General features: G+C 53.4%; 8 protein-coding genes across 8 annotated transcripts; 4 read left to right on the top strand and 4 right to left on the bottom strand.

Annotated features, from left to right (window-relative positions):
• Positions 1-1,651: 1,651 nt before the first annotated feature.
• On the bottom strand, positions 1,652-2,375 carry CPAR01_16118 (ran-interacting Mog1 protein; the record flags this gene model as incomplete). The annotated part of the gene is made up of 2 exons (XM_060500363.1): positions 1,652-2,174; positions 2,299-2,375. The coding sequence occupies 2 exons, from the start codon at positions 2,373-2,375 to the stop codon at positions 1,652-1,654; spliced, it is 600 nt and encodes a 199-aa protein (XP_060340844.1).
• A 1,118-nt stretch (positions 2,376-3,493) lies between these two features.
• On the top strand, positions 3,494-4,237 carry CPAR01_16119 (HIT domain-containing protein; the record flags this gene model as incomplete). The annotated part of the gene is made up of 6 exons (XM_060500364.1): positions 3,494-3,539; positions 3,636-3,718; positions 3,779-3,847; positions 3,915-4,007; positions 4,065-4,079; positions 4,124-4,237. 6 exons carry the CDS (start codon positions 3,494-3,496, stop codon positions 4,235-4,237), a joined length of 420 nt encoding a protein of 139 aa, XP_060340845.1.
• Positions 4,238-4,406: 169 nt separating this feature from the next.
• On the bottom strand, positions 4,407-6,419 carry CPAR01_16120 (CRAL/TRIO domain-containing protein; the record flags this gene model as incomplete). Its single annotated transcript, XM_060500365.1, has 4 exons — positions 4,407-4,963; positions 5,015-5,114; positions 5,171-5,212; positions 5,262-6,419. The coding sequence occupies 4 exons, from the start codon at positions 6,417-6,419 to the stop codon at positions 4,407-4,409; spliced, it is 1,857 nt and encodes a 618-aa protein (XP_060340846.1).
• A 1,921-nt stretch (positions 6,420-8,340) lies between these two features.
• Positions 8,341-9,213, top strand: CPAR01_16121 (DASH complex subunit Dam1; the record flags this gene model as incomplete). Its single annotated transcript, XM_060500366.1, has 4 exons — positions 8,341-8,673; positions 8,744-8,810; positions 8,874-8,931; positions 8,997-9,213. 4 exons carry the CDS (start codon positions 8,341-8,343, stop codon positions 9,211-9,213), a joined length of 675 nt encoding a protein of 224 aa, XP_060340847.1.
• Positions 9,214-9,448: 235 nt separating this feature from the next.
• CPAR01_16122 (zinc finger protein) lies at positions 9,449-9,975 on the bottom strand (the record flags this gene model as incomplete). The annotated part of the gene is made up of 3 exons (XM_060500367.1): positions 9,449-9,584; positions 9,674-9,853; positions 9,926-9,975. 3 exons carry the CDS (start codon positions 9,973-9,975, stop codon positions 9,449-9,451), a joined length of 366 nt encoding a protein of 121 aa, XP_060340848.1.
• A 480-nt stretch (positions 9,976-10,455) lies between these two features.
• Positions 10,456-12,526, top strand: CPAR01_16123 (uncharacterized protein; the record flags this gene model as incomplete). The annotated part of the gene is made up of 4 exons (XM_060500368.1): positions 10,456-10,471; positions 10,552-10,801; positions 10,870-11,983; positions 12,047-12,526. The coding sequence occupies 4 exons, from the start codon at positions 10,456-10,458 to the stop codon at positions 12,524-12,526; spliced, it is 1,860 nt and encodes a 619-aa protein (XP_060340849.1).
• A 411-nt stretch (positions 12,527-12,937) lies between these two features.
• CPAR01_16124 (PCI domain-containing protein) lies at positions 12,938-14,207 on the bottom strand (the record flags this gene model as incomplete). Its single annotated transcript, XM_060500369.1, has 3 exons — positions 12,938-13,579; positions 13,646-13,881; positions 13,940-14,207. The coding sequence occupies 3 exons, from the start codon at positions 14,205-14,207 to the stop codon at positions 12,938-12,940; spliced, it is 1,146 nt and encodes a 381-aa protein (XP_060340850.1).
• Positions 14,208-14,754: 547 nt separating this feature from the next.
• On the top strand, positions 14,755-16,269 carry CPAR01_16125 (NADH-ubiquinone oxidoreductase 40 kDa subunit; the record flags this gene model as incomplete). The annotated part of the gene is made up of 8 exons (XM_060500370.1): positions 14,755-14,882; positions 14,942-14,955; positions 15,012-15,074; positions 15,130-15,224; positions 15,286-15,377; positions 15,432-15,732; positions 15,783-16,118; positions 16,174-16,269. The coding sequence occupies 8 exons, from the start codon at positions 14,755-14,757 to the stop codon at positions 16,267-16,269; spliced, it is 1,125 nt and encodes a 374-aa protein (XP_060340851.1).
• Between the last annotated feature and the right edge of the window lie 307 nt (positions 16,270-16,576).

A 16,576-nucleotide genomic window follows, 5' to 3' on the forward strand; every position in this document is an offset into this window, starting at 1 on the left:
CATTGACAATGTCATCATCAATAAAGGGGAACCCGTCTGAGTTCATCGAGTGACAGGGAAGCAAGCACATGGATACTTTTTAGGACCAGCTTACTGATGTGTATCTGATATGCTACACAGTTGCTCAAGCGGCTTGATATACGAATTCCCTGCTCGACACCTTCCTTTTCGTTATCTCTGCCGCAACTACCGTCAATGTTTTTCTTTCGCCGATGGCAAATACTCTCTAGGTATAGTACAAGGAACATACTTTGGGCGTAGTAGCTAGCATAGACGAAGTACGAGACCGCCCAGGTGGAGCGTGACAAGGCTACTTACCTTGGGATGAGCTCACATTGAGCAGATGACCTACGCAGCTGGCACCCGCAAGTTCAGCACCAACTTGCGGTCGCTGGTGACCACATAACTGCCGAGGAGGGAAGAATCTATGAACTAGACTTCAATCCAATAGAGTATATATACTCCCACTGGCCAAATGCCCTATTTGCAAGGAGATTGGAGAGAGCCTCAAAGAGCGGCCCAGAAAAGTTCCCAAGCGGTGCATGTGGCCGGGAAGTAGACGACCATAGAGGGGAGGATGACCGTAAAGCGGATGATCATGTAGTGTTCTACACATTATTGAATGTAGGAGGTTTCGAACTAGACCATCACCTCTCGTGTTGCTCTATCTATATACACAAGAGCGCTACGACGATATTTACGCAACGTCAATGGTGTCATTAATCATGATGAACTTGTCCCAATCGACTTTGGCGAAGTCCCAACCGCAAGGTGACTTCTAATCAACGGGGTTGTTTGCCCAGAGTTCAGGTTACGTCAATTTTGCCAGTCAAGTAAGGCTACAGGTTTTCAAGTTGAACTTCCATCTACGGCGATTTTCGGTAGTTCTCTAAGAACTTTTCACATTTCTGGTATCACGCACCGGCTCCATCATGGGCAAGATAATCGTTGCCAAGGTCTATAAGACGACTTCGTTATTTTCCCCCTTGCTGAACAAGATACAACTCAAATGCTGGGTTTCGAACGTCTCTGTCAACGTAAGGCGGACTGAATTATCCGAAACGAAGGTGACAACTATCATCTAGTATGGTGGAAGTAATCTTGCACGAAATGGTGATCACTGTTCGACTTGTTGTGCTCGTGTAGCTCCGTCGATATACCAGGGACCAGTACGATAGTTGTAGCTAGTCGACCTAGCTGTCGTAATATGTGTACACGTAGCTTAGCAACAAGTCATCAAAAAATAATTCTCTCGTTATCCAACATTTGTTTACATCCACAGAGGCAGTGGCCCAAAAGATCATAACATAGTGAGAGTTCATAGATATATACATTCACAAATCTGATATTGTTTTCTTGACATCATAATTCTCAGCATAGAACAACTCAACTAGTGACACCTAAAGAACCCAAGAGATGGCGTGGCTTTCATTTCGTTTCATCGTCAAATTTCGCCGCCTGTCCTTCCCGCCGTGTTCACGTAACCCGACGGTGGAAGGAAACTACCCAAATCTGTCAACTGCTTTTTCATGCGGTGTGCACCTCCTCGCCATTCACATCTTCGATCCGTCTTCCACTTTGGGGATATCCATATTCCGTCTTCCATCTTATCTCATCGAATCTCTTTTCACTCCTTCTCTCTTTCTGCCTCTCAAACCTCCTGGAACAAAGACCAGTCCTTCACCTTGAACGTCTCCCAAATACGCGCAGCATACTCAACAGCGTCGCCAATCAGCTTTCCCTGCTTGCCGAGCTCCAAATCGACATCGGCCTCGTCGTACTCGCCCTTGATATGCGGCACGTTAATCGTGACCAAGATATCCGTCGACTCCTTCTCAAGGCGTACGAGGGTTAGAATGATGGCCGTGAAATCGGGCGCCGACGACGACGACGAACGGGACGACTTGCTCGCGTGCGGGGTCTGCGTCGCGATGAGGGTGTAGGCGGGAATGTCGGAGCTGAGGCGCGAGAAGGAGGTCTCGGTCGTGTTCCAGACCTTGACGGTGTCGACGTCCTCGCCGACGAGCTCCTCGAGGTGCGTCGTCAGGGCGCGGCCGTCGATCTCGGGACTCGAGCCCGCGGGGCCGACGCGCTCCGTGATGTCGAAGATGATGCTCGTGAAACCGTCCGAGTCGATCCAGACTTCTTGGTTGTCGGGTACCTCGCGGAGTTTGCTGTGGATTTTGGAAAGGGGTTGTTAGTCTACTGCATATATGTATAGGGTATGGCGGGTGACTGGGAGCTTGAAAGAGAGTGACAAGAGGAAGGCGAGGGACGTGAGATAGGGAGGGGACCAACCTGACGTCGGCGAACTTGTCGGGCAAGTCGCTGACTAGAGCGCCGCCGTAGAGAGGGGTGCTTTTGTATCGGGTCATGGTGTTTGCTTCAGGTGATGGGTGCGTTTGCAGATGGTTGCTTCGATAGAATGACCTGCCCTCTTCTCGTAAAACGGGGCTTCCTTCGTAGGTGCTGTTGTAATAGAGATACACGGGCTGGCGCAACAGGTGCGATCGATGTGCTCAAGGTATAGTTTGTAAGGTAGCCTGACGAAGCTTGTAAGGCGGGAATCAATGAGGACGCGGGACGGGCTGGGTATCACAAGAAGGTTACTGCAACAAGAATGTCACTCCAGGAAGAGCAACGGCGTTCTGGTCCGACTGCCCGCCTTATGTTGGCTGGCTGCCTTGCTTCCAGGTGCCGAGCAAAAGACTCGGCCAGGGCTGTTCAGTCACTCCAAGGTGGGGTTACGTCGGCTTGGGTAGGAAAAAAAGGACCTGGCGTTTGCGCAGCAGAAGGAGGGGTATGACGACGATGGTGCCAGGGATCAGGTCTCCAGATGCGCCAGGTAGGTCACCCGTGCAGCAGCCCGGCAGTAGCCCAGCAGCTCCTTCAGCAACTCCACGCCGTGCGCTGCGCTCGCTGTGTTGGTCGGGCGCTGTCTTCTAACCCTCAAGACCTCGCGCGCGACTTGACAGGTTGATGCGCAATTCAATTGTAGCATGACAAAAAAGGCACTGCAAGCTGCAATATCCGTCGCAGAGAAAAAGCGACAACTGGATCCTGTCGAGCAAGACATTCAGAACTCAAAAAACAAAATTTCGAACCTGGGTACTCCAGATGAGGTTGTGCCAAAGATTGGTGGAATGGAGTCTGTTGGGCCATCCAACGGTCACATCTGGTAAAAGGCAAGAGGTGAGTTCGATAGGAGGTCCCACTCCGACTTTTTGGAGGCAATTTGCTCTCCAAGTACCTTCCACACTATCTCCCGGTCGTAGCAATCCCCGAACCACCCCATACAAGCTTCCTCAGCTTCCGTATCCCCGCCCACCTCACTGCATATGCCCTCCGCATCTCTTCAATCCCGTCCTTTCATTTGCTCAACTTCATCATCCTCACTCACCTTTCCCTCTCGCAATTGATACGGTGATTTCTCAACTTTGTCTAGACCATTTCAATTCTCGAATACGAAAGCAAGACTCAACATCCCCTCATCATGACGTCCAGCCTGGCTTCGTGCATCTTCTGCAAGATCATCAAGGGTTCGTCCCCATTCCCGCTCCTCATCTGATTCCAACCCCAAGACATCTCCGAACCCCCGCTACCGCAGAATCAACTGACATTTTGCCCCCCTTCAGGCGAAATTCCCTGCTTTAAGCTCTTTGAGAGCGAAAAGACACTCGCGTTCCTCGACATCAACCCCCTCAGCCGCGGCCATGCTGTAAGAACTCACCCATGTAATAATCATCCTGTGAAATATCCACTTACATTGTCTCCGCAGCTTGTCATCCCCAAGCACCACGGCGCCAAGTTGGCTGATATCCCCGACGATCAGCTCAGCGAACTCCTCGTAGGCCTTCCACCAGCCTCTCTCGCGCCCCCTTGTGTGTTCATTCTGACCCCTTGCGTTATTGCAGCCTGTTGTGAAGAAGCTTGTCGCCGCGACCGGTGCCACCGATTACAACATCCTCCAGAACAACGGCCGCATCGCTCACCAAATGGTCGACCACGTGAGTGTTCCCCCTTTATTCATCCACCTTGCCATTCATCATAGCTAATTATCACAGGTTCACTTCCACATGGTAACACTTCTCACCACCGCCTGCAATTCTCGTACTGACACCAGTTGGAGATTCCCAAGCCAAATGAGACTGAGGGTCTCGGCGTGGGTTGGCCCCAGCAGGCGACCGATATGGACAAGCTCAAGGCCCTCTTTGAGGATATCAAGTCCAAGATGTAGAGAAGCCAGTTTTGGTATTATCAACACCCCCGCCCCCAACTCAATAGCAGGGATATCAATTCCCCGCAATTCAACGTCCCTGGCTCTTTCAACCTCTTTTATCCCCCCGACCAATTCTCATAACCTGTGTGTACGTCCTTCGTGAATCTAATGCCGGCTGTGACGGTCTCTAGTCTACATCATCGGCCGATGTCTCGACCGCGGGAGCTCCGTTCGTCGGCGCGGGTGCGGGTGCGGAAGCCGGCGTAGGAGCTGCTGCAGCGGGAGCGGGAGTGGCGGGAGCAGGCGCCCCCTTGGAGTACATGTCGATCTTGCCACCATCCTGGATAACGCCAGTCCGATCCAGGACGCACTTTGCTCGGAGGTAAGGGTCGAGCTTCCAGTAGTCATCCCTGAGTTTGCGGGCAAGTTCCTCCCGCTGTGCCTTGATGGCTGCCTCCTTGTCTGTCCCGGCCTCTTTGATCCACTGGAGGGTTGTCTCCTCGTACTCGTGGACCAGTTCTTCCCTTCCAGAAAGCAACGCGTCTCTGGTTGCCGTATCCTTCATCTTATCATTCTCTCCAGCGACTGGCTCCACGTACTTGTAGTCCCAGTCTTCCTGGCCGTCAAGCTCTTTGAGAATGTGGCTTGGCTCAATGAACTCTGACATTTCCTTGACATTGTTGGTGAAGTGGACCTTGGCAGCTACGACCGGGTCCAGCCAACCCTTGATAATCTTCCAGATACCTGGTCATCCTTTAGTTGTGTTACTTAAGACCAATCATGGGGGAAACAAACCTTGGAAGACCCACGGGGCCTTGTGCACCAGAACAGCACCGAGAGATTCGGGGTAGTTTGCCTCGAAGCATTTGATCATGAACTTCACAGGGGTGTAATCCTAGAGCAAGGGTCAGGAAATATCCCATCAAGTCGCGCTGTATGGGGGTGACTAACCATGTTTGCCAGTGAAAAGCCGGTCATATCGAAAACGATTGTCTTTGTCCGATTAGCACAAGTCAGGCCGCCAAAACACGGATAAACTTACAGCAGTATCGACGGGAGGAGCCAGAACCATACGAGCTGTCTCAATCAAGAAGACAGTATACTTCTCCAGACTCTCCTCGCATTGCTCCCCCTGTCTGTGCATGCGCACTCTGACCTGGCAGATCGGGCGTCCTCCCTTATCAAGGCCATGGATGAAAGTCTTGCCTGAACGAGCCTGGGCCATAAAGTCCTCTCCCAACTGCTTAATCTTGGGTTCGGAATTTTGCGCAGCTTCGAGCGCACCAGCCTCACCACTCTTCATGATTTCGTCGTCAACCTTCATCTCCGTCAATCTCCAGTGCATCGTGGAGATCATCATAACGAAAGCCTTCTCAACGTCCCACTTTCGCGCCCTCAGGAATCGCAGGGCAAGGGCATCGGGATGGTCATGCTTGACCATCGACCATATCGTAGCGCGCAAAGCTTCGGGACTCTGGTTGGCCAAAGCCTCCTTGAACTGTTGCGTTTGACCGTATTTGTCCTCGCCATCCTCCTTGATACCAGCTGGAATGGCTGTCGATGTCGCGGCGCCCTCTTTCTTATCCTTGCGGCCAAACAATGAAGTGCGCTTCTTCTTGGGCTTGTCGCCTTTTCCGGCAGCCGATGTTTCGCTTGGGGCTATGCTAGCAGATGCGCTGTCTGCAGCGGCGGTGCTGGTCTCCTCGCCCAAGGACAGAATGAGATGCCACAGCTGGCGCAACTTTTCCTCCTGCTCCGGCGTGAGGTTACCCGGTCTCCCAGCGGGAATGTCCGTCGCCATGACTTCTAATGGATGAGATTCTGCGAATTCGTTGTCTGGTTGAGGGTCAGATTTGGAACCGGTGATTTGCTGATAAAACAGGCCGTATGCGCACGCAAGAGCAACGGCGATGGAGCAGAGGACGATGTCAACCCGTGACTCGAGGAGAACACGGGGTTTCTTGAGGTTGGGGAGGCCCGGTGACTGTGGTGATCCGAGTGGTTGGAATCGTCTGTAATTTGAGGGCTTGGAGGGGCAGTTGTATTTCCGAACACAGGGTCTGACTAGGAGCTGCCGTCCAAACCGCGAAGTCAATGGCAATTGTGCAAGGCGAGTCCCCGAAGCGTACTGGAGGGAGCTTTGCGAAAACGTGAAAATTCGAGGCAAAGCCGAGGTTTGTGGTTTCAAACAGACCGGCATCAGTCGACGACGTCAGTCAATGCTTCAGACTATATTGGTGGTGCTGAGACGGGGTCAGCAGGGTCATCCCACAGTGTAGTGCATTGGCAAATGGCGGCGGGTTGGAGAGGAAATTTGGCAAGGTAAAAAGAATCAAGCCGAGTGATGCGCGGATGGCCGGATTATGGCTTGCGCCGGAGGTTGAAGTGACGGGAGGGAGGGACAGACTGGGTGGCTGACATGCGCCGGAGGGGAGTTAAGGTATGGAGGGGTTGTGAGGATTGGGGAAAGACTAGGGTAGGTACCTACTTTGGTTACGCGGCTGATGGAGAGTTCAGGGACTGGCGTCTATGCGGTTGGCGGCCAAGGAGTAACAATGCAGAAAGACGAGAAGAGCAAAGTCGAGAGGACTGTCGAAGCCAGGTACGGGTACAGAGAGGTTGATGGATAACGCAGTGAGACCGGGTCTATTACGTGGGCAGTGAATGTGCGACGGAGGGGCAGCGTTGCGGACGGAGCTTTGAGCAAAGAGGAAAGTCGGGGGCGACGGGGATTGAGGGAGGCTTAGACGCGGCGGACAAGGAGGAGGAGGACGACGACACCTCAGCGACAATAGGTAAGCGCAATGTTGCGAGGGTCGAGCGCTGTACTTGGTACCCCTTAGCTGCTCAAACTTCACGGAGTTGGTAGCTTGGTCACTGGTGGACGCAGATGTAGCTCAATTTCCGAGCGATCCGGACTGGCACAGATTCCAAGAGTACCGTTGGACCTTAGGTGCCTTAGTTGGTCTCTTTTGTTGTAGTACTTGGGTGTCAGCTGTGGATTTGCCCAATGTACCTTGGAGTTGGCGAGCTATTGTGGTGCTGTGGTGTGGTGGGAGAGGAACAGCTTTGCGGACCCAGCAAGGAGACCGACACCGACCAGGAGGGGTAAGGTATGGGTAGATTGAGGTGGGATGTCGTTGAGAGCGGGGGGCTTGATGCGTGCAACCTTTTGCAGTGCAGTGAAATGGTGAAATGGAACGTGGTGATCGATTTTGGTTGTTCAGGTTTGCAAAATGGTGAACATGGGCGCTGAAGTGTGGTGAACCGTAAATCGTAAACCGTAAACGAGCACAATAAAATACGCCGTATTCGAATCCGTAAGATGCCTCAGGGTCGCAGGGGAAGTGCGGGTGCGAGTATTGGTATCTGAATCCGTACCTTCCTCATTACAACAGGTCCACCAAAATCATCAGAAATGGCCACGCGACCTCCCGTCGGACGCGATGAGGCAGGGACGCCAGGTACCTCCTACCTACTCTACCTTACCTGTGCGTGTCCCCTCCCTGGTTGAGCGAACGCGAGGCGAGGTGCCCCGTGGGCGGTACCTTACCTTAATGGAACTTCGGGGCCGAGTCACGCGAGACGCGCTCGATACCTTGGGTGAACATGGAACGTAGGTAGCTTGACTCCAGGACAAAAGCCTGCCCAAGCTTCAATAAGGAGTACCTGGGATGGGCCTGAGGAAACCCAAATTTGCGTCATCCCGCCTGATGACCAGCTGTCTGCCGGGGTCTTTTAGAGATGACGGGCGATTTCTTGAAGCCACTACTCCGTACACGTGCTGAAATGCAGTTTTGGTTTGCGCTGAGTGTGGGGCCTGGGAAGATTGAACCCCGCCAGGAAAATAAAAAAACGATACACAGTCCGGGACTCCAGCCTTGAGGTGCCTTGTACCTGACGTCGGGCCACCAAAGCCGTCGGGTTTGTTGATGTTGACTTTCACTTGAACTTCCATCAACCAGCAACCACAGCTTACCCCACAACTAAGGTACTTCGACACCCCGCGTTACACCGACAGCTGCCATCGACACCAAAGAATCTGACGACGTCTCTCTCGCCGAGTTCCCAACGCAAAGTATTGCACACAGTACATCTCAATTCCACTTCCACTGCCCATCATGGCAGATTACAACGCCCACGAGAAGCGGTCCGGCTCGCGCACGCGCAACTCCCGTCCGACAACCCCCATGCGCCCGACCACGCCTCTGCGCCCTTCTTCGCGATCCTCCTTTCGCGAGTCCGCCAGAGATAGTGTTCACGGCGGCGGCGAGTCGTTTCCCCTCAACACCTTTGAGCCCGCCTTTGCTGAGCTCTCGGATGCCATGGCCGACCTTGAGGCCAATATGATGCACTTCCAGCTGATGCACGAGAGTCTGGCGCGCTTCAGCGAATCTTTTGCGAGTTTCATGTACGGCCTGAACATGAATGCCTTTTGCGTCGATTTCCAAGAGGTGCGATTGTTCCATCAGCTATCTTTTGACGCACTTGCCAATGCTGATCTTACCTCGTTATCCTCTCTAGGGCCCTGTTCCCGAGTCCTTCAAGAGGGCGAAGCTGCAGGAAGAGATGAACGCAGCCGCAGGATCAGGTACGAGCCCCAACACAATCTCTGGTATAACCTTGGCGGTATTTCTAACATGCACATTCACAGGCATTCCTCGCGCGTTTGAAAAGCCTAGCACTGATTTTGATGGCGAGACGACTTTTATGTACTGATCCATACCCTAGATTCCTCCGTTGGAGGCTTCGCAAGCATCCTGCTAATCACTTACAGGACCACTGACGTTTCGTTCGTTGAAAACCCGCCCGCCTCCTCCAAGCCAACCCCGAAATACAAGACCCCCAGCACAGCTACTAGAGGTTCCCGTGTGCCGGCACCTTCTACACGTGGAGGCACAACGCGTGGTCGCGCGGGAGGCCGCGGAGGCTCCGAGACAACGAGAGGCCGGGGTACCGGGATCGTCAGACCACGCGGCCGTGGCATCCGGTGAAAGTGCTACAACAGATGCCCGCTGTAGAACCTCACTGATGGCATCATCGCCGCCGCCTGTTTGCCTTGAGCCCCGAGCCATCGCAAGCTGGATCTCAATTTCCCGAGCACGGCCCTTCAGGGTGCAGTCAAGAGAAAGGGGGGATGGCAATTCCAGTACATTATGTCGTGAAAGGGTATCATCTAGCGTCTACTCTTGAGCCACGGTAGACTTGTGGGCAGGAGGCAAGCGCATCTCAGGTCTCCATCTCGATCTCCTGGTCGAGGGCCTTCTCAGGTCCTCCCTTGTTGGGACCTTTGTCGTCTGTTCGAATGCCGACGACGGCCTCTGCCTCTTTCTGGGTATACGGTTCCTCTTTCAACTGCTTGACCCTGGAAATGACTAGGTTAGCGGGGCCGCAACAGACGAGAGCACATATAGGCCAAGCGGAGGCATGGAAGTGTAGTAGGAGAAGACGAACCTGCGCTTGTGAGGCTTTCCCTTACGGTGGCCTACGAGGCTGACTTCGGTCTCGAACCACTTGGCGCATTCGATGCAATAATGCTGACCCAGTCCTGGAAGATCCTCCTTTGCTTTTGATCCCGTGAAACGTTGGAGATGGCGCGGCGAGCGCAGATCGGCCTTGATCTGGTCGACATCCCTATAGTATGCTTTGTTAGGAACCGAAAGACGACTTAGTTTTTCTTCGGTCTGCTCCTGTAAAATCCCTTACCTTGTCTTCCTTCGTGTCTTGGTCAAAGTTTTCTTGTTGGTGACGCCCATTCTTCTGGTTCGCCGAGTACGACGAGAGAAAGCGCTTAAGGACCGTAGGTGTCGCAGTTGCGTCAGGAATCGATTGGAGAGGGTGGCAGAATCCCAAAATTGAGACTCGAGATGGTGATGGCGGGGCAGAATTCTGGTGGTGAGCCGCAAAAAAGTTGCTTCACCGCTCACAAAAGACGGGGATTAGTGCCTCCGTAGTACCGAATCCACTAAAAAGTCGAGTAGCACTTGGCGGGCAGAGTCGCCCGAAGCTTGAACTAAACTCGGGGATGGAACGCGAGGGGACGCGCCCGGATAAATGAATATATGGGCACTCCTGTCACTTGTACCTCCAACACAGCTCCGCCTCCATCCCCGGGACGCCCTTACAACCCATCTTGAAAGATGACGGTTGTCCTTTCGGAAAGTCACCGCACAGCAAAGACGAACTAATTGTGCGATTGCGCAGCTCTCGGAAGCTGCAGAACAACAGCCTCCGTTATGTCGCGACTCATCTGTAAGAACAAACAAGAGAACCCCTTGATCCCCCTCTACTCTTACCCCGGTTATAGCTGACTTGACATCGCATCTGTCCAGCTTCGGCACTGTCGTTGCGTCGCGATCCGCGCATCCTCAAGCTCCCGCCCTACATCTCGCTCGCATGCATTCTTGGTGGGATCGCATGGCTATTTCTCTTGCCTTTAAACGACTATTCACGACGAACCTACATTTCCGAGAATGCGCTGCTTCCGGGTCAAGTGCACACGTATTTCGGTGGAAGTGATCAGCATGTGCTGAGGGCGTATAAGCATGAGGTCAACTCGGTCAGGGACAAGTCAAATTACGAGTATGGTGCACCGCAATTGCATCCTTACGGCTGCTTTACGATTTGGGCTAACCACTGAAACATGACAGAATCAATGATAAGCTCGAGGGCATCCTCAAGAGCGTTGGTCTGAAGGTCGGCCGCCAAAACTACACATACGAATCCGCCGGCGACGTATACACCGGAGAGAATATCTACGCCATTCTTCAAGCTCCTCGCGGCGATGCCACGGAGGCTATTGTGCTCATCGCAGCCTGGAAAACGGTCGACGACAAGTTCAACCAGAACGGTCTGCCACTGGCGCTGACACTGGCGAGGTACTTCAAGCGGTGGTCACTCTGGTCCAAAGATATCATCCTCGTCATTCCTCCTGACAGTAGAACGGGCACTCAGGCATGGGTCGACGCATACCACGACTCGCACGACTCTTCCAGGGTGAACTCGCTTCCACTCAAGTCTGGCGCTTTGCAGGGCGCCATCGCCATCGACTATCCGCAGGAAGACCGTTTCGAGTCCATCCATATCATCTACGACGGCATCAACGGCCAGCTCCCCAACCTGGATCTCATCAACTCCGTCGTTAATATCGCAGGTGGACAGATGGGCATGGGAACTGCCATTCAGGAGATGTGGTCGCACTCCGACAAGTACCGGGACCGACTCCTCACGATGCTTCGTGGCATGTTGAACCAGGGGCTCGGCCACGCCTCTGGTCCGCATAGCAGCTTCATCCCTTACCACGTGGATGCCGTAACTTTGCAACCATTCGGTGAAGGGTGGCATGATGAAATGGGAATGGGCCGCCTTGTCGAAGGAACTTTCCGCAGCTTGAACAACCTGCTTGAGCACCTCCACCAGAGCTTCTTCTTCTACCTACTCATGCAGAAGGAGAGGTTTGTGAGCATTGGCACGTACCTGCCAAGTGCCATGATCCTAGCCGCCAGCTTTACCATAACTGCGATCTCCCTCTGGGTGAAGAGTGGCCACCAGGATCAGCCGTCAGCTGCGCCCAACTCGGTGGTAAAATCCGAGAAGGAGGGCACTGCGTCTATGGAGGTACTCGAAACCGCAAAGGAAACGAACACGTCGTCACCTTCTGTTCCCGCCGTTGAACGCGATCTGTTTCTTCCTCTGGGTCTCGTTGCCGTCTGTCAATTTCTCGGTGTCGTGCCATTGTACATCTTCAATCATATGCCTGCAAACGTAAGCTCTCCTTCCCATTCTCGGCTCAACCAAGATTCAAATGCTCACTTTACAATCCCACAGATGCTCGCTAGCGCATACACAGCATTCGCCCTCGCCAACTGTGCCCTGCCCTTCTTCATCTCCTCGCTCCTGAAATCCACGTACAACCCTACGGTCCAGCAATACCAGCTGATCAAGTCCTTCTCCCTCCTCCTGCTCGGCATGTTTCTCTCAGCTCTGGCGACCCTCAACTTCTCTCTCGCCTTCCTCGTTGGTGTCATGGCCAGCCCGCTGTCCTTCATGCGGCCGTGGCCAAACCACGCGGCCGTTCGCTGGGCCTGCGCAGCTTTTCTCCAATTCGCCTCCCCGACGGCGGCGCTGTACTCTGTCTCGTCGTACTTTGGTATCAGTATCGGCGAGGTCCTCAAGGAAGCGGCTTTTGGTTGGGATGTCTGGGGCATGTATACACCTGTCATTATCTGGGGCGTGTGGTGGCCTGCATGGCTCATGGGATCCGTCATTGTGCTGGGACAACCTACAGCCAAGTCAAAGAGTGCATGATATAAGATACTAATAGATAGTCTATTGAGACAGTGAGAGTTTTCACTGATACTGTGTATTAATACTGTATAAACGATATCGAGAACCGCCCGAGCAGCCAGCAAAGGTAGAATATAAAGACAAATAAGATACTAATAGTGTTGGTCACGTAGTCTGTATGACAGCATCATTCCTGGCGGAGCTTAAGGAACGACAATTACCAAAAACGTTTTGAGCTTTTAGAATTATCGCATCGGGAAAAGGGGCAATAGCATTGTCATCAAAATCATTACGGCCCTTTTTTGGAGGCCAAATTCCATTCCTCTTCTAAGTCTAGTGGTGTACACTGGTCTCCCCGTCCGCCACCGTAGACCTTTATTACAGGCATAGTTTTTCCTTTCCGCCCATAACCCTGGTATCCTCTGCTGTCCACTAAGCTGCCCACACGTCGCCGCCGGCGGTCTCGATCCAGTTACCAAGCTGGTTGACTTGCGAGTCCCAGTCGAGCAGCCGCTGGCGCATGTTGCCAATTTGCTTCATATCAAGCACCTTGGGCTGGACCCAAGTGATGTGCGCCACCTCGTCGACCTGGTCAATGTTGCCGCGCAGCAGACCCAGGCTGAGGGCCTTCATGATGAGGTGCTCGATCTCGTTGGGACGAACCTTAGTCTCCTGAGCGATATCGGCGAAGGACATGGCACGGTCGTGGGGCGGCCGGCGGAAGACGGCCTCGGTGAGGGACGCGAGGTAGATCTTCTGGCGGAGGTGGCCGGCGTTCTCGGCGAGCAACGGCTTGGCCCGCATGCGGGCCGAGAGAGCCTCGAAGCCCTGTAGATCGCCGCGGTTGAAGGCGAAGAGGAGGTCGCGGAACCACTCGTCCTGTGTGCCTTTGAGGGCGTCGAGGACGGGGTGCAACAGCAGCTCACCAAAGTTGTAGATGGTGTCGGAGACTAATGCGGCGATGCTGAGGTGCAGCGCTCTCCTGTGTCGCTCCTGGGGTGTGAGGGAGTTGATGTCGATGCAGGCGAGGTAGAGAAGGGCGTTGCGGTAGTAGGCTGCGAATTCCATCTTGCGCTGAATTTGGAAACCACATCAGCAAATGTCCTGTACTTGCTTGGGGAAGGTGGGCGAAGTGCTTACCTGGTAGTAGTTGGCATTCGCATCATAGAACGCTGCGTGGACAATCGTCTCGACGGAGTCGAAGCTGTCCAGTATTCTCTCGGCTGTGTCGAGGTCCTTGCGGGCGCCATCCATATCCTCCAGATCCAGCTTTACTCTGGCAACAGCGACGGAAGCGTATACCAAAGCATCCTGTGAGTTCTCGTTGTCTACCTTCTTCGCGACTCCTTGGAGGAATGTGAGGCGCTCCTCATCATCTATAACGACCCCGTCAGTTTCATGCCCTCTCCTAACTCCTGTGTGGCTAAGCCTTACCAGAGCATTCGGTGGCAGCCTTCAATGCCAAGTCGACAAGCTTAAGCTGGTTGATCTTATCCGCAAACTTGAGAATGAAGACCTTGTAGAAGGAGAGTCGCTGGGGCTTGCTGCCCGGGTGACTGAAGAACTGGCCGAGGGCATCGATGAGCTGGTGCCAGAGTTTCCTCTCCCAGTAGTTTTCGAACTCCAGAACGAGGTGCTGAAGTTCCTCGGGGGCCTCGTCGCGCTGCTCCGCCAGGAAGTCGGGAATTGCGTCGGCGCTCATCTTGGTGGGAGGTCTCGGTCGGTGGGTGTGTGAGCTTCGGAGGGGTTGAGGATGACGACAGAATCGTTGAAGAAAGACCAGATGACAGTTCTTTCCTCAGATTACAGCTTCAGGGGCAGAGGGATTGAGGCTCAGGGGCGGACTTTCGTCGTGGAAAATGCCGGGGAGTTCGTCTGGTAGTTGTGTGAATGGTGTTGATGAATGCAAGCAGCAGCAGTTGCTAGTAGCAGCTCCGGAGGGGCGATGCACATAACGCGGCTAGCTAGCAGCCTGGTCAGTCAGCTAAGGTACAGAAGTACGTAGCGCAGCACCGATTCGGATGCTTCTGGACAGAACCCACTTCCGGATAGGACGACCAATGGTTGTTTTTCCGATCCTATGACCATGAAATGGGCCGTGCACCTGCTTCCACGTGACCCGCTCACCTTCCGTCCGGGATTCTGGATGAAGCTCGCGACTTTGGAGCTTTCGGCCGGTCAAGAAGTGTTCAGTTGCGAGTCAATTGAGGGGCCACCGCACTTATTTGTTGCAGCCTCGATATCCGAAAATGGCCTCCTTTCAAACCGCCGTGCGGTCGACCCAGAAGGTCGCGCACAATGCCTTGAGAAGCAGGCCCATCTCCGATATTGCCATCACCCGTACAGGCAAACCCATCCTGCGAACCCAGGGCGGAAGGTAGGCATGCCAATCAATTGCGTTTCTATAGGACGTTGCTGACTCGATTCTGAATACAGACACTCTCTTGGTGGTATGAACCGATCGAACGAATTGATTACGGGACGTTTGTCTAAGGTTGAATTACAGGACACACTGCGACGGTTTTCGGCGCAACGGGACAGGTTGGACGATACATCGTGAACAGGCTTGGTACGACGATACACATTCGACGAACTTTTACTGCAATACTGATCGATTCCAATAGCTCGCCAAGGATGCACCGTTATCGTCCCTTTCCGTGAGGAGATGGCCAAGCGCCACTTGAAGGTCTCTGGTGACCTTGGCCGAGTCGTCTTCCTTGTACGGTCTCCCTTCCGATGCGGCGGACTGAAGTCTAGGAAGACTAATGAAATGGCTATAGGAGTACGACCTCTACAACACCCAATCGATCGAAGAGAGCGTCAGACATTCCGATGTTGTCTACAACCTGGTCGGCCGTGACTACCCCACCAAGTAGGTCTATGAAGCGAGGGGCATTTGAAGATCGATGGCTAAGAAAACGCCTAGGAACTACTCCCTCGAGGATGTCCATGTCGAGGGAACTGAGCGGATAGCTGAGGCTGTTGCCAAGTACGATGTCGATCGCTTTATCCACGTCTCCAGTTACAACGCCAACCTCGAGTCAACATCTGAGTTCTTCCGCACCAAGGCTCGTGGCGAGCAAGTCGCTCGCAGCATCTACCCCGAGACCACCATTGTGCGGCCGGCGCCCGTCTTCGGTTTCGAAGACAACCTCCTTCTGAAGCTCGCTAACGTCATGAACCTCTTCACTGCCAACAACATGCAAGAGAGATTCAGGCCCGTCCACGTAAGCTCTCCGTAATGATGCCTACCTTGCGTAAGACCTAACAATTGTAGTCCATCGACGTTGGCCAGGCTCTCGAGGTCATGCTCTACGACGACAGCACAGCAGGTCAGACCTACGAGCTTTACGGCCCCAAGGAATACTCGATGGCCGAGATTGCCGAGTTTGCCGACCGTGAGATTTTCAAGAAGCGCCGCCACATCAACCTCCCGAAGGCTGTCCTCAAGCCTATCGCCGGTCTCCTGAACAAGTACCTCTGGTGGCACACCATGTCTGCCGACGAAGTTGAGCGTGAATTCATTGACCAGGAGATTGACGAGACCGCCAAGACATTCAAGGACCTCGGCATCGAGCCCGGTGACATTAGCAAGTTCACATACCATTACCTGGTAAGGACGCCCGTGATTTTCTCTATCAGAGTAACGTGTATTGACTTCCTTATAGCAAGGTTTCCGCAGTGCCAACTTCTACGACCTGCCCCCTGCAACAGAGAAGGAGAAGAAGGAGGAGCGCAAGTACCTGCACGTTCTTGACGAGTAAGCCTGGGTTTCATTTGTTGGAGGGATTTGATTCTGGGCAAGCAAGTCGTTTAGAGTGTATATAAGTAGTCAGCTAGACAGAGTTGCAAAAGTCGAGGAATCCATGTACAGTTTGAACAGCATCTCTCAAATGTGCGAACTTTCTACAATGTGGTTTTTGCTCCGTGGTGTTGGCATCAGTTGGTATGTCTGCAATGTCAAAGCTGATTCGTTGATACAGTGTAGTTTCTGACAGTTCAAACTGGGTCCTTGACACAGACTTAGCAGTCCTTTCACCTCACGTTGCGACTCAGTTTTCCTCTTACATT

Source organism: Colletotrichum paranaense (genome assembly GCF_030867605.1).
Source record: "Colletotrichum paranaense strain IMI 384185 chromosome Unknown Scaffold_23.1, whole genome shotgun sequence".
In the NCBI taxonomy this organism is placed as follows: Eukaryota; Fungi; Ascomycota; class Sordariomycetes; order Glomerellales; family Glomerellaceae; genus Colletotrichum; species Colletotrichum paranaense.